Source organism: Bactrocera latifrons, unplaced genomic scaffold, assembly GCF_001853355.1.
Source record: "Bactrocera latifrons isolate USDA-ARS-PBARC rearing strain unplaced genomic scaffold, ASM185335v1 scaffold_38, whole genome shotgun sequence".
Lineage (NCBI taxonomy): Eukaryota > Metazoa > Arthropoda > Insecta > Diptera > Tephritidae > Bactrocera > Bactrocera latifrons.
Window position 1 is genome coordinate 1237978 of NW_017537023.1, and position 27307 is coordinate 1265284.

Here is a 27307-nt window from a genome sequence, read left to right on the forward strand (position 1 = left end):
ATTAAAAATTTCATTATTTTCACCGTCTATGTAGATTTCTGTACAAAAATTTGTCAATTTAATTTACATTTAATTGCGGAGTAGCAAAAATATTATTTGCCAGTAGCGGAGTGGGCACAAAGTATCAAATGCAGCCGTAAATAAAATATAATACGCTAGCTAGATATCTACATAAATATGTCTGCAAAGTACACGTGCAAATATATATGTGACAACTAAGCATATTGCAATAAATAAGCGCTGTATTTGTCATTTGAATTTTCCGCTCGAAGACGCATAATATTTTTGGTATTTTTTTGTTATTTTTGTTTTAAATCCGCTTTCCGAGTTTCTGCTGATTATGGCAATAAGAATGGCGATAGGAAAAAATCATGCAGTAATCTGGCAGTTGAGAATACTGTTATACAGCTGAAAATCTGACAACGTGGTTACATTGAGATTAGATATGGTCTTAGACATGGACTTAGATACAGTGTGTCAGCTGTCATTGGCCGATTGGCAGTCTGAAAAATTTTGTTATCAAATACATATGATTCTAGTAGAGGAGAAACCGGAATCTACGGCTCGAAGCTAGATTTCAAACGACTCTTCAAGCTACTGGTGTACTGTAATATCTTCCCGGAGGCAGTCTTTGCTGGGAGAAAACCAGTTGAGTTAGCTCACCTCTCTCACGACAGAAAATGCCCTAAGAAGCAGGGAGACAGTAGCTGTAGACGCTGCATACAGCAGGTCAAAAGTCAATGGCCTGAACTATAGATGGCATTCCTAGAAATAGTTGGCCGTAATCTACAAAAAGTCAAATCTACAGGAAAGTCAAATGAATACTGAAGACGGTGAACGCATTGGATGGCCAAAAGAATTTGATACCGACTTAAACATGGAAAATTTTCGGAAAATAATTTTAGGTAACCTTAAAGATTGGTGAAAACAGTGAACGTCCAGAAGAGGTTGTTATCCGTGAAGACATCAATAACCGTAAAGTGAAGTCATCCGAGATAGCAGGCAATCTAAAGATATCAACTGAACATGTACATCATAACATTCACGAATAGTTGATGATTCGGAACAGTGTTTGGTAACGTTCAATCGTAATAAGCCTAAATTTTTGCGTCGATATGTAATAATGGCTAAAATCCAGCATTTAACTTCGAAGTCCAATCGACAGTCATCAGTGTGGACTTCAAACGATGAACCCGCTCCAAAGCATAGAAAAACGCAACAGTTGGCTGACGAGGTTATGGCGTTTGGTTGTCGGGTTACGCATGGAGTAATTTTTAATGTCTACCTTTAAAAAAAGAAGACTATCAGCAACTTCAATTACAGGACCATTTAAAGAACGAAATGAAGAAAAAGAACGTGCTGTTTCACCAAGCCAATGAGCTGTGTCACAAGTCAGGAAAACGTTGAATTGGTCTTCGAATCGCTTCCGCATCCACCGTATTCTATATATCTGGCCGAGAGCCATAATTTTCTGTTCTCCGATCTTAAAAGAATGCTCGCTGGGAAGAAATTTTGGTCGACTGAAGAGGTGATTATCGAAACTGAGCCCTCTATGAAAACAAAAGACAAATCAGAGCTGTATGGTTCTCATAAACCATGCATCATCCTTGTTGAAAACTATATTGTATAAAGAGAACCCACAAATACGGGCCGGGAACTTATATTGCGTTCCCGGTCACAAGAAAGCCGCAAAAGTAACATCTGTCTGGCTACCAAATCAGTATAAGAAAAACGGGAATTCTCAAAAATGTTGCACAATGTAACGTACAATGACACAGCACATTATAAAGGCGAGATGGAATGCCTTAAGAAGATGTAGGATCGCAAAGATAATGTATTAGAGCCCAGTGGAAAGAAAAAACGCTAGCTTTTTACACACACTGTCTCAAAAGGACTGCAGTACGGTAGTTGGCCTATCGACAGGTCACAAGTTGGTTGTGAATCATTATTCAAGCCATCACATGCGTAAGTAATGACGATACTTGCAGAAAGTTCAAAGAAATTAATAATAGAGACACCACGAAACACCTTCTACGTTGCTGTCCAGACTTATTTAGGACTCATCGCAGATATATAGTAGCATCGCAGTTTAAGGGACTTAATGTAGCAGCAAAATTAGATATCAAGTCGTTCCTAAAGTTCGCGAAAAGCGTTGACATCGTTTATAACGAATTCTTCAGCACAAATTAAACAGTGCCTCCATCTGGCATTACTAAGTAACAGCAAGTCTATAGATGTATTGACGGCCGGCCAGTAATCTTAACATAATAGAGGTTCAGCTATACCTGTTTTATTTATGTTTCCAACGTGTTTCTGAAACATAAGGCGTTTTTGGCAACCTTACACAAAAATATATCAACTGTTTGCCCATTTCGTCCCAATTTATTACTTGAGAAAACTTTTTTTTTTTAATATAAAGTATTCGATAATTTCGTAATACAAAGAAATAGTATAAAATTATAATTAATAATAATTCGTTATCATCCTCCTCCTAATTCTTTGTCCTTATTCCTGTGATAAAATGTGACTGCCAGTATGTCAAATTAAATGGCAACATACTTAAATCGATGAAAATTATTGATATTCCATTTTCATGGCTCAAAAAGTCAAATTTCAAGTAATCATTTATTTTTGGGAAAACGGTTGAAGTAACACACTAGTGCCTTTGAATTTTTTTTCGGTTGAAAATCATGCCATCGAAATTTGTGTTATGAAAAATGTATTGTCATTACATTTGTCATAATGAAAAAGGAGCATTTATGTGTAGCTCTATCACCCACTTCTAACTAACTACATAAGTAGTAATAAATACTATATAGTAAGGGCAAGATGCTGAGTTAAAAATCGATTCTACAACACCTAATATAGCAGTTTTCATTGGAAGTTTTTGCTATCGCAAAAGCCTTGCGTACCACGACCCACATATATTCCAGTTTTATGGAATAAATTAAGCTTAATCAAGTGCGCTTTGAAGACACTGGATTTCACATGCAGAATTGTCAAATACAGTTTCACAAGAGCCCAAAGTGTTCAAAAGCTACAAATTTCTCTCAAATCTCTTTCATTTTGCATCATTCAACAGTTTTCGAATCTTTTATCTTTTATTGTTTCCATTTTTAAACCTGCTCTTCCAATTTTATTGGTGGCTGTTGAAGTGTTAATAGAAAATTAAGTGTTCTTTGCGACAATTTAAGTTGCTTGCATCGAGTGGCTTTTTATTACAGAAATTTGGCAGCACTGTTACTTTGCCTGTTGCATGCGTAATCAATTGAAAGACATATTACATGTGTATGTACTGACTTATGAAAGAATATTTATAACTATTAAAAACAAAACGTAAAGACAAATGACCTTATTTTGTTGCGCCATTATTGCAGTTATATATTACATTTGCGAGGCCGGTGGCCATAAATGATAACAATAGGGAAATGTTGGTGTACCTTTATGGTAGTGATAAAAGCTATTATTACTGGCAAATAAATTATAACTGTACAAATGAATAGCTGAGGTGGACACATTACGTAAATTAAATCTAAGTGTAAGAAGTGTTTTAAATTTGTCATTTTGGGAAAGCTTCAAGCTTAGTGGCACAGTCAAATTCTTAATGTTTTGCTGTGTTACAAATTATAAGAGTTCCTTTCGAAACTGTCGAAACTAGGTGCTGTTATTGACAGAGACTCTGATTGATTGATTGAAATGCTAAATATAAGAAAGCGTTGCACACACCTTTCGTAAGCCCAAATACTCGATCAAAATGCAATAAATCGATGTTTTGGAGATGATCAGTTCCATTTTCATGAATTTCAATGATGGCTTCGGCTGATTTTTGATGAATTCGTGCACAGTTTCGATGGAATTTCCGGTGATCGTGGATTTTGATTCGTCATTTAAGTCCACACGACCGCTTTGAAAACGTTGAAACCACCCGTTCCCTCTGCTACGGGATAGGCAATCATCGCCATAAATTTGTTTCATCAATTGAAACATTTCGTTAAAAGTTTTATCAATTTTAAAACAAAATTTAATGTTGACGTTTTCGCATTGATAACACAAACATACTGACACGCAATAACTTCACTTCCAAGCTATGAAATGTCATGAAATTCTCACGATTCGATTGCTCAAATCGATAAAGATAGCAGATTCTAACGCGTAGATGGCGCCAATAGAGGGCGCTAGATTCAAACAGTCCTGCAGTAAGAAAATATATGGCAAGTATGAAGAAACGGTTGGAATACTCTTTCTGGTTTATCGATGGGAACAATTTTTTCCAGAGCCACGCCTGAGCTCGAGTCCGATCGATGGCAAACCTGTTGCTGCGGTAGAGCAGATTATCGATAAAGATCCGAATTATTTCGTACGCCACTTTCACGGGCCTGTAAAATCCAGCTCGCGCAAAAACTTAAGGAGTTCAACCAGCAACCAATTAATCATACGTTCAGTGAATAAGCCCAAAACAAATGGCTTCCAATCCTGATTTTTTCATGAAAATTTTGTTTAGCGATGAAGCTGAGTTTTGATTGAAATATTAAAATCTTTAGAGACACGATTAATGACTACTTCGTGCTTAAATTGGAGAATGTTGATTTCAGTGACCAACCTACGAAACAATCAATTTATTAAAGTAATGTTTTGATGAAGTCTTCATATGGCATCGTGGACCCATGGCCTGACCTCCAAGATTTTGCGATTTACCATTACTGGACTTGTTTTTGTGTAGTTAGTTGAACTCGCTTGTCTACGCAGATAAGCTTGAGAAGAATGACGTTTTAGAAGAATTTTCAACGCGTTATTTCTGTTATACGACCCCAATTTCGGCAGAATTGAAACCGGTGGTCCATATATTTTCTTTTCTAGGTTAGTAGGACTGTCAGTGAAGAATTTTTACGATGAGTAAAATTATTCGATAAAGAAATTTCATTAAATTATGTGTGCGGAATCAAATTTCAGGTGCTGAAACCATCAAAATATTGGAAAGGGGCTTCGGTGTAATTGTTTATCGCGATTAATTCTTTTTGTTTGGTGTAAATTATTCAAAGCGGGTCGAGAACGCGTTGGAAGACGAACTACGTCCAGATCGGCCATCAGTTTCAACTGAACGTCAATACAATAAAGGAATTGGTGCTTGAGAATCGTCAATTAATAGTCAGAGATCTTATTTGGACTTTGAAATAGCGGAAGGATCCGTGAAAACCATTTTGAAATATTATTTCGCCGCATGAAAAGTGAAAGCACGATTTGTTCCAAAATCACAAAATTTTTCCAAAAACTGCGTCCCGTTAACGTCACTAAAGCAATACTTTCCGACTACCAGGATGTCATGAAACGTATAATTACTGGCGTTGTGCTTGGGATCTACGCTTACGACCCGAAAACAGACGACTAATCTGCCGAATATCGTGGCAAATGTTAGCCAAAACCGAAAAACCACGATAAAGCAGGTCAAAAACCAACGTTATGTTGACAGTTTTCTTCGATTATCGATATGAGTGGCACTGGGAATTCCTTCCGACTGGCTAAACTGTCAGTAAGTTTATGCGTCGGTTGCGCGAATTCATTCGTAAAAAGTGGTCGAAATTATGAACCGACAACTCTGAGTTTTTACAACACGATAATGCTCCGTCGCATACTGTATTGATTTTTCGTGAACTTTTTGCCAAATTTTCTATCAATATGGTGCCGCAACCATCGCATTCGCTTGATTTAGCTCCGTTTGACTTCTGGCTATTCAGCAAACTTATACAAGCGCCACGAGGAAACCGTTTTGAGTCAATTGAAGTCATTAAACACGATTTGCTATGCACATTGATGGTTATTTCGGCAAATTACTTTAAGCACTGTTTCGAAGAATTGAAGAAAACGTTGGCACAAGGGCCAAAGGGATTACTGTGAAGGGGGGAACGACTTAGATTTTCAAGAATAAATTAACAATTCTAAAATTATGAATGAGTCTTACTATTTTCTGCTAATACCTCTATATGTTTCTTGAAGTTTCAAGTAATCACTTGTGGTTCAAATTGCGTTTTCTGATGCATCATTATAGTACTTTTACGAGCTTGTGAAGCGATCTTCTTCCGGACCTCACATAACATTTCTTTTCGTATTTAATGGAAGGATATGTTCTTTCTGTGTTTACTTGGGTTTCTTCAAAGCCGGTAATGTATGGCAAAATCTATAGTGAAGAGGAAGGTTGCACTGAAGCTAGAATATGTTTCACTAACAAAGATGTTTTCAGACAAGAATTTTATTTGTATAGTTCAGTTTTTATGGCAGTTATCTTTCATAGTGGTTGGTTTACAGTGCGATTTCTCAAAAATTTATTAATTAGTCGACATAGACAGACATGGCTAAATCCACTAAGCTTACTATACTGACTATTTACCATATTTATAAGTTTTAAAGGATCTCCGACGTTTCCTTCTGGGTTTTACAAGAGTCGTTTAAACATAATATACTAAGTTCAAGGTGAAGTAAAAGCGTAGGACGTCTCCCAATCTTCCAAAAATTTAACCACATATATAAGAGCTTAACCTCTCTGATAGCTTTAAATGAAGTCGGGTGCTGAATCAGTTTACAGAATCATATAATTTCAGTATTTAAGTTATCTTTGGGGTGTAAAATCAATCGCGAAGGAAATCATAAAACTAACTGTGCGACAGAATTACAAAATTCAACAAAACAAAAAAAAAAAAATTCTATGTATAAAAAAAAAAACAAACAAAATTACCCATATGAAGTACGACAATAACCCACTGTGCAGCGCCGTTATTACATTTTCATTGCACAAGAGGAAGCTGCGAACTCACACACACATTTTGATTGATGAGCGCAATAATTTCGCCTATTTATCCATGAAAATGGCAAAAAATGGATCAAGTGATGTTTGTTGTTTTTGTACGTTTTTGGTATTTGCTTTGCTTTGTTGGTTTTGTAACCAGAGTTGCGCATACATATGTAAATGTAGCAAGAATGAGAGTGGGTCTGCAACAGTGTCATACAAACGCTTGAACCAAATACATATACACGTACATACATAGGCGTGCGTGTATGCGCTTTTGTATATGTGCCACATACTTTTGTTGCCGAGTGTATGACTGCGCAATTCATTGTGGCTGGCACACTTCTTTTACCCATATTTGTTTGTTGTGGTTGTTGTTGACCGCAATGGCTCAACTGATTGAGGTTCTGTCGCTGTTGCTAATGTTTTTGTTGTCGCGCTGTTGCAGCTGCTGCTGTTGGCGGCGGCGATGCTTCTCTGGTGCTGCTGTGCTACATTTATTTTTTGGCCGCAATTTTATGCAATGTTCCAGTTTGCGGGAGCACATATACAGTGCGATGCCCGGTGAGTTATATAAATCTATATATGTACATATATATGTGTGTGTGTATGTACACATGTGTTAGCACACCTACGCGGCTCCATCTGATTGTGTGCATGTATGCATATATATACTGAGCATTTGTGCGTTTGTTTGATTGTTTGGTATGTATGTATGTATGTATGTGTGTGTGATAGCGTTTAACCTTCACCCCACGCATGAATACATCATGAAGTGGCATGGTGAGGGGCGATGTGGCAGCTTTTCGCATTTTGACGCGTAGGTGTTGGCTGCTGGTGGAAATATTGTGTTGCATGTGCCGTACAATTGCTATGTATAACCGTTACAATTATATAAAATACCATACATGTATGCATGTAACACCTATTTGCCACCAACACACGCGCCCTATATTTTATAAGTTGCTTTATGTAAATACCTACAAACATTACTTCACGCGCACAATTTTTGTTGCAAATACGTTAGCTTGGCACAAACAGGCACATACATACATAGACATACATATGTATATACCTATATACGCACATATTTGCAATTTCGTTCACTTTACCACATATAATCCATATAACGGTAACCTGTTCGTTGACTTTAGCGCGCCACTTTCAACAAATTTCCCTTATCGACGCGCGGACATCTCTATGCTATTGCCCCTCTTCACCCGCTATATAACTCTATATGCATATGTATATGTGTATATGGCGTCTCCTATTCATAGTCAATGCCGCTTGTCATCGCATTCTGTCATTTCAGCGCATGCAAATTGAAATGCAAATAAGTTAAAAGGGACTTTTGCGTTGAGCTGGATAAAAGCGCAAAAGTATCTACATAAATAAATATGCAGTTGTCTCGCATACACACACAAATATATTTATGTGTGTGTGTGTTTTTTCTTCTTTTTTTTTGTCCAAAGCAGTCGCGTCTACCTTTAAAATCGTGAAATTTGGTTATGGCATGATTTAATCACTTTAGGATTCTTTATGTAGCGATCTTCAAAGATAGCGAAGTGAATAAAATATTACGATGGGTTTCAAAGCAAATAGTATTTCATATATCAAGAACACCATAAGGTTCATGGTCAACAGAAGATGCCACTTGAACAGACGAAAATAGCGATCTAATGTGATATCGAAATTGTATAATATTAAGGATCGATCAAGAGGATTTCTAAAAATCGATCAAATCAGGTACTCCAAGCATTTTTTGTCGGTTTGTGTTTATTGGTAATACCTTTTCCATTTATTTTATTTTTATTTTTTTTAATTTTTATTTTTTTTATTTTTTTTGGTAACAACTGACCATATAAAGCCATTTAAGGGCAGTTTTCGAGGGTACTACTTGTACGGACTTTACGGTATTCATACCTATGCTCCATTTGATGAGCCACGGTTCTAGAGCACTCAATTGCATCTGAAGTTTTCTGGAAGCAGTCTTAGTGCTGCCACTTGATGCTAGCAGTGCAGTACCATCAGCATGCTTTGCCTTCGGGCACACCAGCACGAACAGGTCTCAAATCGGACTTAGCATCGCGGTTGTGCAATTAAGGCTTTAGGAGCGAATAACAAATATTAGCTGCCAAACTTTATCAAATCCTTGCCGCATCGACCAATAAAACAGAGCAGTATTTATTATTTTTCATAGCATCAGTACCCTATTATATTGTTCAATTGTAACATAAAATTTTCTGAAGACAAACTGTTGATTCGGAATAAGCTGTTTGTCTTTCAACACCGGCAAAAGCCCTCGTAAAACGATTCTTTCGAATACTTTCGACATATTTACAACAAGAGTAATTGGTCGGTAATAATTAACCAGATGTTCAGATTTTCCGGTTTAAAGAATTAAAATAGCCTCATGATTGCAACGTGAAATGATTAAGTCTTACCAGTCCTTTAAAAAACTTGAAATCATTCTGATTATTTAACTTGACGTTCAGTTCTAATTCTTACCTGAGTTTAGTTTTGTAAGTCCATAAGCCAAGATCTTTCCGCAAAAAGCTTTCATTAAATAGATCAGCACAGCCCGAATTGTTGCGCGCAATGGCGAATGGACTCAGTCCAGCTTTCTTCGATACTCTGCTTCCCAACAGCATTAGCGTATTCGATGCGTACTGTATGGCATCTCTAAGGATGCGCCACCAGGATTATCTGTCAGAGCAATCCGATCCATGGTTGCTCGAATTACTGCCTTTGTTTGGCGTTCATATCGACAGAATCAAAAAGTTGTGATTTAAAGAGGGCAGGACGCAGCTAGATCTAGATTCAGCTATGGTGTTAACACATTTTTCATAAAGTTTAAACTATACAAAGGAAACTTGTAAGTATCGGATACAAATAAGAGTACGCTATCCGTCTGACTAAATGCTTATGCTGATAACAAACGCACATATTGAAACCAACATTCCTCAAAAAAGAAGTGACCAACATTCTTTACCAGCGTGAACAAATTATACAGACTGAGATTGGGCCTGCCTCGGTCATAATATTTGTTTAGGTGGGTTCATAGATTTGTAAGCTTCATTTTAAGAAAATTAAGTTAAAATTACTCCATTCTCATAGGGAGAATTATCGGACCGGAAAATGTAGTCAAATTGAGATAGATTCAAAAGATAGGTTCGCACAAGCAACATACGGTTAGATAAAATTTACATATAATAAAACAACACTGTACAGAACGAGAAAAATAAGAGACAATATAACAGAATTCTTTTTTGTACTATACCAGTTAGGTGATTTCTATCTTTTGTTTGTTCGAATCGCCACTGGCCGAATTTTAGAGTTCACGGCAGAGTTTTGTTGGAAAACATGTTTGGTAGAAAATATCCGCTCACCTAAGCAGACACAACTTCCTCTTTCATTAGACCAGTCTAAGTGATTTATACCAGTTGTTTGTTCGTACCATCACTGTGCGAATTTAAAGTTTTTGCTCTCAATGGGAAATTAAATTGCAGAAAAGTTATTTCTGGTGAAAATATTTTCTCACCTGACAACCACCTATGCTTGGTAAATTTTACTACATTTTGTGGTGAGGTAGGGCTATAATTAGCCCCGCTCACATTAAATTCAATTTTTGCAAATTAAAATAGTGCTTTTTCCGCGACTTTCTGTCAATAAAGATTTTCAATTTTTACAAAAGCAGCGCCAAAGGATAACAATTAAGTGGTTGTAAACATTTCGCGCTGTTTAACGGCCAATTAACACTTTAAAGTTAATCTTCTTCACTTTGGTGCAACAACAAAAAAATCAATGTATTTGCCATTACGTAAGCAACAACAAACAATTCACGCGCAATTTGCTACACTATTGTGCCACAAATTGTTGCATGGAAGAATGAGGATATGAAAATGTTGATGATTACTTGCCGACACACACACACACACACACACTCATATTGAGGTTCATTCGGCGTAAACAACAACACAATAAATGAAGCAGACAGCGACGCTGAGCGCAACACAAAGACGTCGGCGTAGGCGTTGCACTCAGCAGTAACAAGAAACACACAGCACACAGAAGTGAAAACAAAAACAATGTTACAATAATTGCAACAATGTAGCGGCGGCAATGTCTCTGCTGCCAAAGGCCAGGTCGTGCAAATAAACAGAATGACTGATAAATTTCAATCAGCGGGGCAACAATGTGGCCATCAGTGGCTTGCGGAGCGCAAGAATAAAAGCGCTCAATGACTGCCATTGTCATTGAGTGCGGTTGAAAACGTGCGCAATAAATAGTAGCGCAGTAGACTCACTTATGTATATGTATACAACAACGAAAGGCAGTAATAATGACAATTTGTAACATTGTATGGTATGAAAATCAAAATATTATCAACAGACTTCTGAACTGAAAAAAAAAAAAAAATTGGAAGAGTAAAGAGCAAAACTTCTCTCCAGACAAGGACCTCTGTTGGATCCATGTGTGTTCTGGGCAAGTCGTTTGCTTCTAAGGATGGTTCCAAGCCCAAATCAATCGGATGCCTGAAAAATCCATTTAGCTTTTTGCTAGCTTGTTTAATTGGTTAAAGCTATGAGATTTAAAATCTTTCAACGTTTTTTATGAGTAAGCCAAGATGGTAACGAACGCAACAACTTGAAAGACTTAATGAGAAAACTAGAACAAAGCTCACTTGCGATGTACCGACTGTGGATTCAGCTGTAACGAAGTATGTACTGGGACAAAAGCGCAGGTAAAACTCTCAACCGTCTTTGAGCAACAATCGGCTTTGGAGACGATGATCCCGCTTTCAAATTTCCGCACAATTCGTTGCCTTTAAGGATAGATCCAAGCTCTTAGTCAACCGATAGCTCATTTAATTGGTTAAATATTCGGTTAAAGTTATGAAATCTAAAATGTTTCAAGCTTTTTCTCCCACAAATAGTAAGCCAAGATGGTACGTTCTTATTTAGCTCAAATTCTTCAAAACAACATCGATGAATGGCATTGAGCAGGATTTAAAGTATCTCCTTAGGAAGTTCTATATTAGGATTGGACACTGCAACCATGAAAAGAAAAGCTCTGCTGAAGCTCACTGAACGTTTCACAATTTGTTACGGAACCCTGACATTCATACATACAAAAGATAAACACAAGAAAACCCTAGACATCGATCAGAATGTAGTTTGATGGTAGTTCACAGGAATGATGGTATGACTATGCTCCCATTTATAAAGACGGGCTAAAAATGATTCCGCTATGGCTTTTTAAATACGTTTTTCAACATTCCAGAAGTTGATAATGATTCATCGAGTAGAGACGGTTTATTCGAGAAATGAACCCTCCGTTGTGTGAACTCTTTGCTTCACTTCTTAAAAAGGAAAGATTAGGTTTATATTAACGATATCTAATTATTAGAAAAGATAACCGAAAAATTTTTTTTAATGAGTGTTTTTTGATGCATGGTCAAGAAAATATAATTATTATCATATCTGCATATCTTAAGATGGATATATTTCCAAGAAATGTTGCCTACATTTTGGCGCATTGACATAAAATTATCACGTAGCCACGACTTCGTTGTAAACGAAAGATGCGACCGACGAATTTTTGTTTGACAATTACAAGGTCTTTGTTATGAAATGCTCCAAAAAATTATATTGGATCATTCATCCTCACATTCACTATATGAACTTTATAATATCTTGAGTAGCATTACCTAAAAGGCGTGTAATTTCTTGCAATAAAGAATGTAGTGAACATTTGTAATGCCTAAAATATTCCTAGTACGCACTTAACCGTAAAGCCAAGCTTTAAACGTGGTTGGTCTTAAATATTGAAGAGTTTCCATTTATCGGATTTTTTATAGTTTAGGTTAATAGGCCGATCCTAAAGGGGTTCTCACTTGCATAGCTGATTACCTCCGGTACCTAGAACTGCTATAAAATTGATTATATCGACGAAGTACTTTGAGCCGAAGACAAGCTTGTTGAAACTGGCTGTTTTCGGTTATGTCGTACAGTTCACTGAAGGTAAGACTGTCAAGATGTTTGAACCTTAGTCTTGAGACGGCTAATGTCAGTTTCTTCGGCTATGTCGTATGGTTCGCCAAAGGTAAGACTATCGAGTTGTTTCAGCCTCAGTCTTGCAAAGGCTGCCTGGCTGTTTTCACATTCATATAATGTTGACAACTTGCGTCCGCCAAGAATTTAAGTTTTGCCGCATAAAAGTCCACCGTGACAGTGACCAGTAAGTACCTCCACCATTACGGCAAGATGTATTTTGTTAAGGGCACGTGTTACACCTTGTCAAGAAGCTATCGGGATTTCCTTATTTCCCCTTCTCATCATCCGCTTATATGGAAAACAGGTAAATTTGGTTTCCTTAGTTCGTACAACTGTCCGTAATTATGATGCCAAGGAATAAAGGTTCGTACATTCATACATAAGCGTTGCTGCTTTGCGTATGGTCCAGTACTGCAACGCGCCACCACAAGAACACGATCTAAGCGGGACCTTTTATAACAAATATAAGGAATTCTGTGTCAGAATACTAACAAAATTCATTGAATCAACAAGGTGTTGGTTCCAAGTATTGCTCTAGGTATAACAACAACGGTTTTCGAAAGAAGAACGAAAAATTAGACAATAATATTTCGGAAACCAACAAAAGCAATAATTCTTTCTTGTCCCTTCGAGATCTTTGATATTGGGAAGAATTATATTGTATGGATCATTTTGTCTACCCTCAGCTAATGCGACCTTAGTTAACGAACCGGAAAAGGAGCAACTCAAAACAGCAAGAATTTTCCGAGAAATCGCACGAAAACGTTGGTAAATTGTAAACAATTAAGCAGATGAAGATAACAGCAGATATAACCGACAAAAAGCAAAACCAACAACAAGCATACTTCCAGCGTGTATGAAAAAGACACCATGGACTACTATAATGTAAGCATTATCCGCGTTGTTGTTTTTGTTTTGTTTTGCCATTGTAGTGATGCCACTATTGACCGTATGGTGAATGTAACACGGCCGTCACTTATTTTTTACCGTTATTCTCTCATTGTTTATACTTTATGTAATAGTTTTTGCTGTCGCTTCCGTTCGACTTTGCGCGGCCAGCGTTCGTGTGCGCGTCAAGTGGCCCATGTTAATGATATCTTTTGTTATTGCTGCTTCCTGCATTGTTGGCATTGTAGTTGTTGTAGCGTAGCCGCCGTGGAACAACATGTTTTGGCGTCAACAGCTGTTGCTGATGTTTTTATGTCAACGCTATAAAGCCGTTGCTGTCAATGTTCAACGGTACTTTGCTATACAGTGCAAGTAGTTGTTGTTTTTGTAGCGTTTTTTTTTTTTTGTTTTTGCAATATGTTTTCTTCTACACTTACGTTATTGTAATAATATTTGTTGTTTTTGCCTTTTGCTTTTTTGTTATTTTTGCCCTTTGCATCTTTTTGTTGTTGTATTTTTTCTCCTTACTTTTGTAGTTGTTGTTTCAGTATCGTCTCTGCGTTACAATATTGCTGCTCATTTGCTGAAGATCGATAAAAATTGCTGAAAATGAATTACTGACTGCTGTTGTTGCATCAATAAGTGCCACTTACACTTACAAATTTATGACATGCTCACTTGCACAAACATACATACATATATATACATTTATCTGTATTTATGCCCTCACACCTGCAGTCATCTTTATCCCTCGCAGCTACTCGTTTAAACTGATAAATTCTTGTAATACGCATTCTGTAGCTGATTTGTGAAGTGCTGCCAGATCTAGCAAAATTATTAGCGGTTAACGGTAAATAAATGTTTGCCAAAGTTGAGACTTTCCAGTAAATTCATATTTTTTTCACTGATATGTTTCGAATAATGAAAGCATTAAGAGCGAGATTTAACGGCATTGGAGAGTGGCGAATCGAACAAATGAATGGACCATACTAGAGAACTATCTTTAATCACCGCTTTATAGAATTCAACTGAATACCTTAATTGCTCTTTTCTGATGTATATTTTATGACAAGAGTTGGGAGTCGAAAACGAAGGGTATAGGGTAGTAGCAAAGTAGGCATAGCCACCATTTCACTGGTTGTTGGGCGTCAGTTTACTCCATTTTAATGGTTAAAATGGGTAACGATTAGTAAAAGATATCGACAAGCACCAGTTTGGAAGCTACTGGAATAAATAGCAATTTTTTACGTTAAGACAATAAATTATTTATGCTTAGGGATTTTTTTAATAAAAAAGTTACTTAAATTACGATGGCTAATGTGCTTCCACTATATTTGGAGACCAAATAAAAGCTTCATCAGCTTTACGCTGAGTTACTCTCCAAAAAAATTGATTCTTCGAAAGTGACGAGTGATTTCATGTGTTATATTCACCTCTTTTACTTTCAAGTTCTATTTTGATATACCTAAGCTCCATTAGTATGTAGAATGTGCAGCCTCCTTTAAGTTGTGAATATACTATGGGTTTTTTTTTTAACTTAATAGTATTTTATAGTAATATGGTTAGTCTTTCTACATGCTCTAATCAAATATTGTTTTTGTGGTCAATTTATAATAATACCGGGTATTTCAAAGTTCAAATGACTATTTTCTTATGAGAGCCCATAATACTATGATAAAACCATGGAAAATTTTGGGATGGAATCCAATCTGAAGCACCTCATATATAGTGTTCTTTGCGACAGATCTGTCTTAGCGGAGTCTGGTAGAGCCAATATATGCCGAAATAAGATAATACCGACATTCCACAAAGCGGCGTACTTTGCGTCGTTTTAGCTAACGACCTATCTAAAGAACTTGAGGAGTGTGGCTGTCGGATGAAACCTTTACGTTGACAATGTTGTTATTATTATTGTTAAAAGAAATTTCTTAAATACCATCTACCTGCTAACTGGAGGCTACCTCAAAATGGTTTCCAACTGGGCGGATAAAAGCGGGTTAGCCGTCAACCCAAATAAAATGATTTTATTTACCACAAGGTATTAGATCCCCAACGTGCACTTCCCCGTGTGTTCTAAGGCTCAGAAAAGCTGGATATATGAAGGTGTGCGGGCAAGGACTCACCGAGATTCTCCCCGCCTTCAATTGCATTCCTGAAAACTTGGATCATTGCATCTCAGAGGTCACTAGTAGTGTCTTTTTCTTTGCTCACATATCGTTGAGGGAGATGTGGATGGGAGAAGTCTCTGGAGAAGAGAGAGATTTATTTTTTCACAAATGGGTCGAAACTAGGAGGGAAGGTTGAAGGGAGAGTTTCCTTTAGGGAACTAAAAATAACACGAAGCTACTTCAATATCAGGCTAGTTTGGCAGCCTAATCAAAGTGGAATCGCTGACAACTGCAAAACGATAAACCAGCCAGAGGTGACACTTTGCCAAGTTCACATCGAACCGAGTGGAATCTGCATTGGCATCCTGAGTTTAGCAATGGGCCAATGGACCTTGCGTACGTTTAGCAGGCACAGTTGGTCGACTAGTTCTTGTGCGACTACGAGTTCATTCTGCCCTAGAGTAGAACGCAAGAGATTTACTGAACTTGCTACTGAGCAAAGTTCGTCTTGCTGCAATTCTTATTGTTCAATGGGCATTCATGTGGTAAGGCTTAAAATCTTGTCGGACACTAGTTGCTAAAGTTGCTCCTCCATTGTCTAGCCTTTGCAAGACCGAGGTTGAAAAATCTTCATCTGTGAGGGTCTTATAATCCAGTATTTAGGCGTTTATAGACACCACAATAGACTGGCGTTTAAAGCTGTCCAAATGAAATCTTCCTTAGCATTAACTTTTTAATCTAACCTAGCTGTTGTAATCAAACGAAATTACCCAATAAGTTTGCCACGAAGCTTCGAACACCAGGAAGGAAAAGTCGGTAGTATATATTTATGCAAATGATTAGCTTGATGAGCTAAGACGATGAAACACTTTATTGTCTATCCATTCTTTTCTTCCAAAAACCTGCTTATTTATTAGAACCGCGGAATTCGAGCCTTTACAGAATATAACTGGCGTCCGAACGGATCGATCAATATCAAATTCTTGTATGGAAAACTTTTTTCTTCGCGAAATTTGGTTTGGAGTATTTTTCAAGATTCCTATAATTTCCGAATATATTGTTCAGTTCTGAGCCACAACCTGTGAGGGGTATTGCAGCTTCTATTCTTGTACTATATTTAATTTTACATTAAACATAAAATTTATTGCTTTTTTGAAAGCGGAATTTCTCCCCTCCCACTCATGATTTATATGAAATATTTGCAACTTTAACTTTACCATCTGGCAACTCTCGGCCAGCATCATATATCATTGCCACCTTTTACCTTACGGTCATTCGCTGGGCACGGCCATTGTGTATATGCTGGCCGTTTGCCTTTTTAACAAGCAAGGCAACAACAGCACAACCAACAACAATAAAGCAATAAATTCAATACCACACGCGAATGCACATCAAATTGGCAATAATTCGTGCAAATTACGTCAAGTGCTGATTTTATTAACCATTCGAATGAACCGATGAAATTGCTGCGGCAACATAAATATGGCAAAAGCGCACGCACACACTTACACTCACATGTAAAAATATATGTATGCAGTGGCATATGCGGGACGGTATGAGAGGATGTGTGCTATGCTTTTTTCGTTATTGTTGTTGTTTGCTGCACATTTACTCGCATCAGTCCGCATATCAAACCTGTAAAGAGCGAAAACAATACCAACAATAACAATAAGAACAAAAATAGCAGCTAAAAACTTTCAACGGCAAATGTTGTACGTAATGAGCGTACGTTTTATGGCAGCGGTTGCGTTTTATTGGCGCACAAATGGAAAAATATTAAAATGCGGCAAACAAAGAAGGACGGACCAGGAATAGCTCTGAGTATAGTAGTCGACACACACATACACACATATTCATACATATAATTGAGTAAATGATTGAATATTTGGTTGGTTGTGCGAAGTATCGCGCTTACTTATGTATGTGTGAGTATATATATATATACATCCATGCGCTCATATACTCGTATTACATGTATATAGGCCTCCCGGTAATGTGCTTAACTTGCAGGGATTTTCGTAGCGCGCTTACTGTTTTATTGCTCAACGCTTACCATTTACCGCTTGCTGATTGTTTACTGCTTACAGTTTGCTCTGTACGGCTTATAGCTTACTCACTTATTTACTTACATACATACTGACATAGTTGAATACTTGCGCTTACCTGTAATTCATGTTCAGCTGCACATCGCCGATGGCCACATTCTCAAATTGCGTCGGACAGCAATTCCAGCGCGCCCAGTAAAAGCTGAAATCCTTGGCATCGTAGTGCTCGGTGAAGCGGCATTTCAACACCAAATCAACACCTTCACGTGTGTCGAGTGATTCATTCGCGTCGATGGCATGTGGCAGATAGACGAGAACTGTGCGTTGAGATAGAGAAGAGAAAAGCGGGAAAAAGTAGGCATAAAAATTAATGAACCCATGGAAATATATTTGAGTGCATCATTTATTTCAATTACATTACGTGTAATGAGAATTGTAAGTTTTTTGTTTTAGTTTATGTACAATTTGAAGAACATTGGTGATCACGTCAGTTCGTTTGGAAAACCTTAAATTGTTCATAATTTTATATATTGTGTTGGGTTTAGGTTATAACGTTTATACTGTTATTCACAGTCCTTTGTGAAGCCAGGTTAAGAAATGCGTGTAGTTGGATATCAGTCAGAGGCTAATTTAGTTAGTTGCTTTACTTCAATTTCCGCTTTTTGACATACATTTTTAAAAGCACTACTATGAGCAAAAAACAGCTAAAAATCAAATGAAAAAATTGTTAAAAATTTTCAAACTTTTAATTTATTCTTTAAAATCTATGTCATCCACTTCAAAGTAATCTCATTTGTGCCCATTACACTTGTGTGGATGTTTTTTGCAATTACGTAACAGTTGTTAAAGCCAATTTCCGTAATAGCCTTCAATGCGTTTAACGTTTCAGTTTTAATGTATTCAATTAACTCAAGACGGTTTCCCCGAACAGTTTCTTCATTAAATAAGGGTACGCTACAAAAGTAGACCGATTGAGACTGCAAACAACGCCATAGTTTTTCCTACGCTTTTGACACTTGTTTTCAAAAATGTTTGCCGTTTTATCACGGAAAGCTCTACGATCTGACAACTAGTCAAAATTATTTAAATTTTCTACCGAAATTCAGAGTCAGTGGCCTCAACTTCAAGAGCGATACGTCCAATTTGTGGTCATCATAATTGACCTGTCAGATAACCAATAGAGCGTCTAGTGGAAAAAATTGAATCCACAGACAAAATGTTCCGGTGCTAGTGGACAAAAAAGCGCATGGGGCCGAGAATAAGACCCAAATCAGTCCCTCACACGTCGTTTTCAATCGTTGCGCACCTCTGTGATATCGTTGTGGCTAATGTAAAGAGATCTTAGAATTTTTCTTGTCTTACCTCTCGTGGAAGGCTCTTTTTCACTGCAAGTTTTTGCAAAGCAGAAATCATCCAATGTCGACTATGAGGTCCTTGATTGAGGAAGATTCAGTTTAGAGTATTCTTAGGTTTGGTTGCTGATCTAGAGGTCGCATGTGGACTGCTTTCTTCGAGAGGCTATAGAAAAGAAAAACTCCTGTGTTCGAACTTATAAATTAGCAAAAAGAAGAAAGGGGCCAATGCAAATTTGCACAATAGTTCAATTTACATTCGCGCCAGTTCGGTCAGATGTCTGAACTTTGCGCTCCCAAGTCTTTAAATCTTGACCTCCCGAAAACGTGGAAGTCAAAAAGAAAGTGTAGAGTTGTTGAAGAAGATGTACTTTCATGCAGCTTCTGCGCTCTGCCTCGGAAAACTCCCAGCCTTACAGCATAAATGCCTATCGGGCAATGGAGTGCTAAAAGCCCCACAACTAAAGAGTGACTAGCCGTTCTGAATTCAAATGGGATCATTAGATCTTTTGCAATCGATTTTGGGCTAAAAGTGGATACGGGAGCACCGATTGGTCCCATTCTACTGATAGGTTCCTTTCATTGCTAGTGATTTCATTTTATTTACGATTTCCTACGATTCCGTTGTGGTCTGACACCCATACTATTCTTATCACAAAGACACTCGATGCTATTTATGCCGAGCTTAGGCACTCCTAAACGCACTGTTTATGAGTTCAAGGCAAGTTTCGCCGCCCTGCTAGCTGAATGGTTTCTCTAGTTCCACCTCATTGGCCGTAACATCGGCTTGAAAAACACTGCAATAAAGTCAGGAAGTCTGAAGCTGGAGTTGATAGAGAGCTCCTGACAATAAACCCCTCCAATAACCTTCCCACCAAGCCTTGACCCATCTGTAGAGATGCCCACCGTCCATCTCTTTCAACTACTTTATCCTACTTATAACTCTCTCGCCCGTATATGGATAGAGAAAGAGCCGCCAGAGTTCGGTTTGGCGTCTGCACGATCCAAGTCATCCGATATGAAGTCAAAGTGTGTGAGGATTTCCGAGTGTTCAGACACGTGTTCTTTTAGCAATCCAGGTACTCATAGTTTTTTGATACAAGAAATTAGCATTTATTTGCTTACTTTCTCTGAAGCAGTCACTAACTTAGACGTGTGTTTATAAGCTCGGCGCTTAACATTTATTATATGTTTGTAGTTTTCCTTATATCTACCAGAAGCTTAGGGCGACATTTGTTTGGCTTCAACAGTTCTAAAAACTTGTATCTCACGCTTCCGGTCAAATTTTTATCATATTTTCTAGCAGTGTCAGTTTGCCAATAATGCACTGAATATTTATTTTCCAATGTTCAGTTGTAGCTGATTTATTTTTGAAGACAAGTAACATAAAAATTGTGTAAGCTCTAGGTCTAAGTTGAAATCAAGATGTGATTGAAAGACTCTCTTCTTGTTTTGATTTAATCAACCAAAGACTGCCCGAACAAAGTGATGATTTCACGAGCTGATTGGTTCGTTCGCTCCATCCTCAACTTGAATCTTAAACCTTTCGCAGGTGCATTGTGGCCACGTATGATAAAAAATTCAAAATGGCCGATTTGATGAAACAGATCAAATGATTTTGCGCGAGAATGAATAATAATTTTAAATTTTTTTGTTTTTGTAAAACATTTTATTAACACTTTCTTTAGCTTTTCTTTAATTAAATTTAAATAAACATAACGGATTTTATTAAAGTTTGCAATACCCAAAAGAAACGCCGGAGACCCTATAAAATACATAAGTACATGCTATGATGACTGGAAAATTCGTTGGCATAAGTGTATTGCAGCGGGCGGGGATTGCCTTCAAGGAGATGTAATGGACAAAATTCACCATTCAATTTGATCACCTGTTGTTCGTCAGTTGCTGAGCTCTTCATGTTTTTACCTTCTCACGAATATTTTAATGTGTCGAAATCACCGACATCGGAACACTATAGCATACAACTGAACGATCGGAATCAAGTTCTTGTACGGAAACTCTTTTCACTTGTTCGCATCGGACCATTATAGGATGGCAGATATGCCATACAAAATGACCGATCAAACTCAAATCTTTGCATGGAGAACCTTTTAATTTCAACCAGAATCTTCCCGAAATTCGCTGTATATTACTTTTTACGATTTTTGAATTTTTTTTTTTTCAGATAGAACAACTAATGTATATCGTTTTAATTCAAACTGACTGATCAATACCATAAAGGTCTTTTTATACCCTTTTAGACTATAAAAAATCGTCCTTTTAATAATGTTAAGCTGCGATGCAGCCAAAGTTTACGTTTTTGCTTGCTTTTCATTCGTTATTGTTAGATTTAGCTTTAATTTAAATTTAAAAAAATCGTTTCAGCGACTATAAAGGTATTTATATATATCTATATTCATACAATGCAATCTGCGGTCATTAGGAGAATAATGTTATGGCAAACCTCGACTATTTGCTGGAAATTCGTTGTATTTTTCTGCACTAACAAAGACACGAGCAAGCGTTGTACTTTTAGTTATGGTTGTGGAATTTATTTTTTCGATATAAATATGGCCATATGAAGGAACACATACACATATTAAGTAATACATATATATATTTGCATACACCTCCAGTTGAATGTAGCATTTTGTTTTATGTACACATGTATAGTCATGTAAATTCATGCAACATTTACGCTCCATCTGCCACAAAACTAACTACTGTTATGTGGCATGTAAAATTTCAATATACCTTTTCCCTTTTAATTCTATTTTATTTGAATATTTTTCTTTCATTTTGCAAATTTTCGAATCAAACACAATACACACACGCACATACACGCTTATGAGTGTGCTTATGCAGGTGTAATTGTATGTGGTATGGCTGTTCGTTTGCAATTAGTTAAGCGCCTGAAATATGAACTCTATGCGCATTTGGGGAATTTGTTGCTCATACGTCACGTTGAGCCTAGTCAAACACTACCGTATGCATACAATATATATAATGCATGGTTGTTGCTGCTACCTGCTGGCTGCTGACTCATTTCGCATTCTCCATTTTCATATTTTAATATTCATTTATATTGCATATAAATTTATTATTGGCTTTGCTTGTACGCCGATTAATGTTTGCTGTGTTAGACATTGCTAAATGTAGCGTAAATTTTATTGAGATATCATTGTGTGCGATTAGCAGTGTGATTAGTTGCAAAGCAAAAATGAAATAATACAACATTGTGGAAATTGTTTATTAATTAGCCCAATGGGAGTAGCGGTGTCAAAGTATTTAAATGACATGTGCATTTATTGTGCAGTTTATTGAAATTGTTTAGAATTTTTGTGTATGGCGGCGAGAGAGAGATAGAGAGAGAGAGGTTTGCTGTTGTTGAATGAGGATGTGGAATATTTTTTTAAATATTAATATTGTGTGCATAAACTGAAATTTTTAAGAATTAATGAATTCTATATTTACACTTTGTTGGGTACAGTTTTGAGTAGTTGCTCTCATTTGTGGCGTGAATTTTGGTATAAAGGCGCTATAGACTCGAGTGCCGCTCTAAAATGTGTAGCAGAGTACAATATTAGTCTACTGAATCTTGAACTGATCATAGTTACCCTGCAATTTTATATAAAAAATGTTTTTTTTTTAATATCTAGCAGTTCTCTGTAGACACTATCAGACTCCTAAATACTTTTTCGCCATGGACGAATCGATCAAGCTTCTTTTACTTTTCTTTCGATCTATGGCAACTAGTTGATGACTAAGAATTCTCACTGTTTTTCCAAGTAAAGCTTTCCTTTTTTGATATGTGGTAACTCTGTTTTGTAATTTGTTTGCTTTAGAATCCATAATAATATATACCTTTACTTTTCATACTTCTATTCTTATATTCTATACAGTTGAATAATATTTTAAGTTATTGTGTTTAGCTACATATAATTTCGGCCATCAGTGGCAACTCTATTAGAAAATATTTTCGAATAAATATACCAATGACTCTTACCAGGACGTTGTGCAGAACACCTCTTATTGTGACAGACTTTCTATCGGAAAGCTTTTAAAATTTTCCAACAGGTGGCAATGCTAATCTCAACTTCTACAGCTACAGTGTGCTACTTCTCAGCTGCAGTGTGCTTCAAAGATTTCATGCAGTTGCTTGGCACCATCTACGCGAACTACGGCAGATGAGGTCTCATTCCGGGGGTTTGGGCGGTGGTTAGGGTGAGAATTGTCGAGAAGACCAGTAAAAGTTATCCGTCTCTCGTCGTTTCCTCTTTCACTGCACAGTGTGAAGTACTTACGGTCTATCCTGGATAGTTCTCATGGAAGTCAAATCACGAAAAAAGAGAAAGGAAGGCATCAATCGACTTATTTTGTTGTAGAAGAACAAGAGGTGGAATTCTCAACAAAAGTAGCGTTCTGGCTCTATAAAAACGTAGCTGAGACAATAAGGTTTTACGATGTCGTTTTCTTATGAATGGCGCTCGGAAAAACACACACTAGCTGAGCACCTGAGGCGTGTAAAAATAGCGACCCTTATTGGTATTTATGGAGCATTAAATACAATTTCAACAATGGTACTCAATACCATTTTACATGGCATCTGTAGACATAGCTGTTGAGCTTTTTGTTTCGAAAACTGTTATTTGGCTTAGAAAAACGAGCTATTTGAGAGACCTCGGCCAGGGATACATAGAAATTCTCTATTACTTCGATTCCATTCTTCACAATGTAGACTAGATCGCGGAATCTTTGTTTGGCGGTTTCGACTCTGCTCACACAGTTGCGAGGAATTTCTTTGAAAGGCAAAATCGTTAAAGAAGAGCTAATAATGAGCTTCTTCACGAATGGGTCGAAGCTAAGAGGGAGAATAGGAGGTGGAGTCTTCTGGGGCTCCCCATCAACATTAGTTTTCAAGTGCAGGTGGCTGTTATCAAGGTACTGCTCCAAAGTGCAGCATTCTCAAGTTTTTTCCATATTATAATAGAATGGATGCCGATCACAGAGGAATCGCTAGAAACTACAAAAGTTACGTGCTTGCTAGGAAAGACACCCTTAACCAAATTTCATCCGACTGGACGAAAGTCGGTTTTCTCATGTCTTGCTACGTTATGGCGCTGGATATTTGGATCACGAGAAACTTGGCCGGTGCGGGTCAACAAACAGAACTTGGACTTTGACGCTTTTTGTCATAGCTGTATGGTGAAAGGTGAGGAGGAATCATCTAGTCACTTTCCACTCTTTTACCCGGATTTTGCCAGACTGAGATTGAAGTAGATACACCTTGTGGAACCTTAACCTACTAATAGACAAACAAAATTGGTGGTAAGCTCAAAACGTTTCGTGAATTCATATGCTGTTGTATTTTAAGGAGTTGTTAGATAACAAAATTTATAAATATCTACTTATCCAAATTTGATTCAACGATTTTGGATCAACCCTATGTACTAGCCTAACTGCACGTCAGTTCAAAGGTACCATTTTTGTTCGAAGATCTTTATTTGATGGACTTGCTGTATGCTCACCTTAACAATTTATAAAAAGCTAATATTCACAAAGATAACCTCGATCCAGAACCTTCATCACCAAATTAACGATAAAGTTGAAGCTGTTCTCGAATTTGGCACGAAATTTTTAGCAACCGAAGGAAACGTCGGACCCCCTAAATAATCATACTGACAAGCCGATTTAACAATGCGGGCCTGCCTGTATATATTCACGAACTAGTCACTCAAGTTTTTATATATATTCACGAACTAGTCACTCAAGCTTTTATACTCTCGCAACAAAGTTGCTAAAGACTGTATTATACTTTTGTTCACATAACGTTTGTTTGTAAGTCCTAAAACTAGAAGAGTCAGATATAGGGTTATATATACCACAGTGATCAGGGTAACGAGTAGAGTTGAAATCCGKATGTCTGTCTGTCCGTCCGTCCGTCTGTTCGTCCGTCCGCGCAAGCTGTAACTTGAGTAAAAATTGGAAGGGACATATTTGGACGTAACTTTTTCAGAAAAGTGGGCGTGGCCCCGCCCCCTACTAAGTTTTTTGGACATATTTCGGAAACTACTATAGCTATGCCAACCAAACTGTATAGAGTCGTTTGTTTTAAGCATTTCCATATACAGTTCAAAAATGGAAGAAATCGGATAGTAACAACGCCCACCTCCCATACAAAGGTTATGTTGAAAATCGCTAAAATTCAGAAACACTAAATTTTACGAAAGAAGTATCAGAAAGAAGCTGCACCCAGGCTTTCTTTAAAAATTGAAAATGGTCGTGGCGTCGCCCCCTTATGGACCAAAAACCATATCTCAGGAAGTACTCCACCGATTTCAATGAACACCCTGATGACATGCACGAAATATGGGTGAAATTGGTTCACAACCACGCCTTCTTCCAATATAACGCTATTTTGAATTCCATCTGATGCCTTCTATGTATAATACATACATTAGGAACCAATGATGATAGCGGAATAAACCTTCACACAAATACGGCATTTGATGCGAGAATATAAAATGTTCGGTGACACCCGAACTTAGCCCTTCCCTACTGGTTTCATATCGATCTGAAAGTTTGCAAACGACTTTTTTTTTATCCAAAAGTTGCTCAGTTGTGGGAACCAACGATATTGGACCACTATAGCATTTAGTTGCCATACAAACTGACCGATCCAACTTGAGTTCTTGACCGGAAAACTTTTCATTTTTAACAAGATATCTGCACAATATTTTGCATAGTTTATTATACAAGAAATCGCTGTAATTTCTGATGATATTGCTCAGATCAGACCGTTGTAGCACATAGCTGTCATACAAACTGATCGATCAAAGCCACGATTAAATCTTTTTATACCTATTATGGTATGAGAGATGAACCTGTGAAGGGTAATATAGCTTCGGTGTAGCCGAAGGTTATCTTTTTTATATTTATTTACATTTTACATACTATTATTAAATAATAAAAAACAAATTAATGCAATACAATACTAGACAAGTCATTCAGAGTTCACTGCCAACTTACAGTGAGGCAGCGTAAACTATGACACAAATGTGACACTAATTTATCATGCAATGTATATATGACGTTGTTTTTCCCATAAATTGAAAATAAAAAAATTAAAAAAAAATTAGATTTTCCTAATTTAATTACTGGCGCACATAAAAACGGAAAATCAAATCTATTTGTACATTGACACTAAAAAAAAAAAACACAAAAACTCAGAAAAAAAACGCAATAATAATTAAATATGCGCTCCGTGTGGCAAGCGTGCGCAAGTGAATTATATAAGTTTGCGTTACGTGCAAATACACGGCAAATAAATTGCATGCGCTTCAAAACAAAAACCGAAAACCTGCCAACGGAGCAACAAACAACAAGAAATCGCCAAAAATCATAACGAAAACATTACGGTAAAAACAGCAGTGTTCAATAAATATCGAATGCATGCCACACGCCACATGACGATTTTCATTAAATCATTGTCAACACAATCACCGAGCGGCGGCGGCGAGCAACAAAAACGCAATTAAAATGACGTTTGAAGAAAAAACTCGCAACACAAAAATGGCAATCAAGCAAACGGACAAGCGGCAGGTATGCTTTTCGAAGAAGCAGCAAAAACCAACAACAGCAAAAACTCAAAAACTATGCAAATATTGTGCAGCAAAAATATTGAAGCGCCAAATTTAAATAATAAATAAATACAGTTACAAAAGCACGCACATAAAATTGGGGATCAACAAAATCGCAGACAACAATTTCATGGCAATTTTTCGGGTAGATGGTTCATTTCTTTTGCTGCGAAGTATTTGCTTATTTTTATTGTTTGTTTTTTTTTTTTTTTTTTTTTCTTTTTTTTTTTTTTTTTTTTTTTTTTTTTTTTTTTTTTTTTTTTTTTTTTTTTTTTTTTTTTTTTTCTGTGGAATTTATTTCAATTTGCGCTGCATATGTTGCCTGCTGCTTTATTTTCTGCACTGTGTTTTTGTAGCTGTAATATTTTTATTTTGGTAAAATTTTGCCGTTGGCATGGTGTTGGTTCTTTTGCCGCACACACGCGTTGTTGCACGCTGTT

At 37.0% G+C, this 27307-nt stretch overlaps 1 protein-coding gene across 1 annotated transcript in view; it reads right to left on the bottom strand.

The window, feature by feature from the left end:
* LOC108972108 (hemicentin-1) overlaps positions 1–21145 on the bottom strand; it is a 126114-nt gene extending 104969 nt beyond the window's left edge. The window contains exons 1-2 of the mRNA XM_018938587.1: positions 21100–21145; positions 17994–18192 (exon numbers count right to left, since the gene is read on the bottom strand). Of these exons, the coding sequence (XP_018794132.1) occupies positions 17994–18192; positions 21100–21145 (245 nt within the window). The remainder of the gene's footprint in view (positions 1–17993; positions 18193–21099) is intronic.
* Between the last annotated feature and the right edge of the window lie 6162 nt (positions 21146–27307).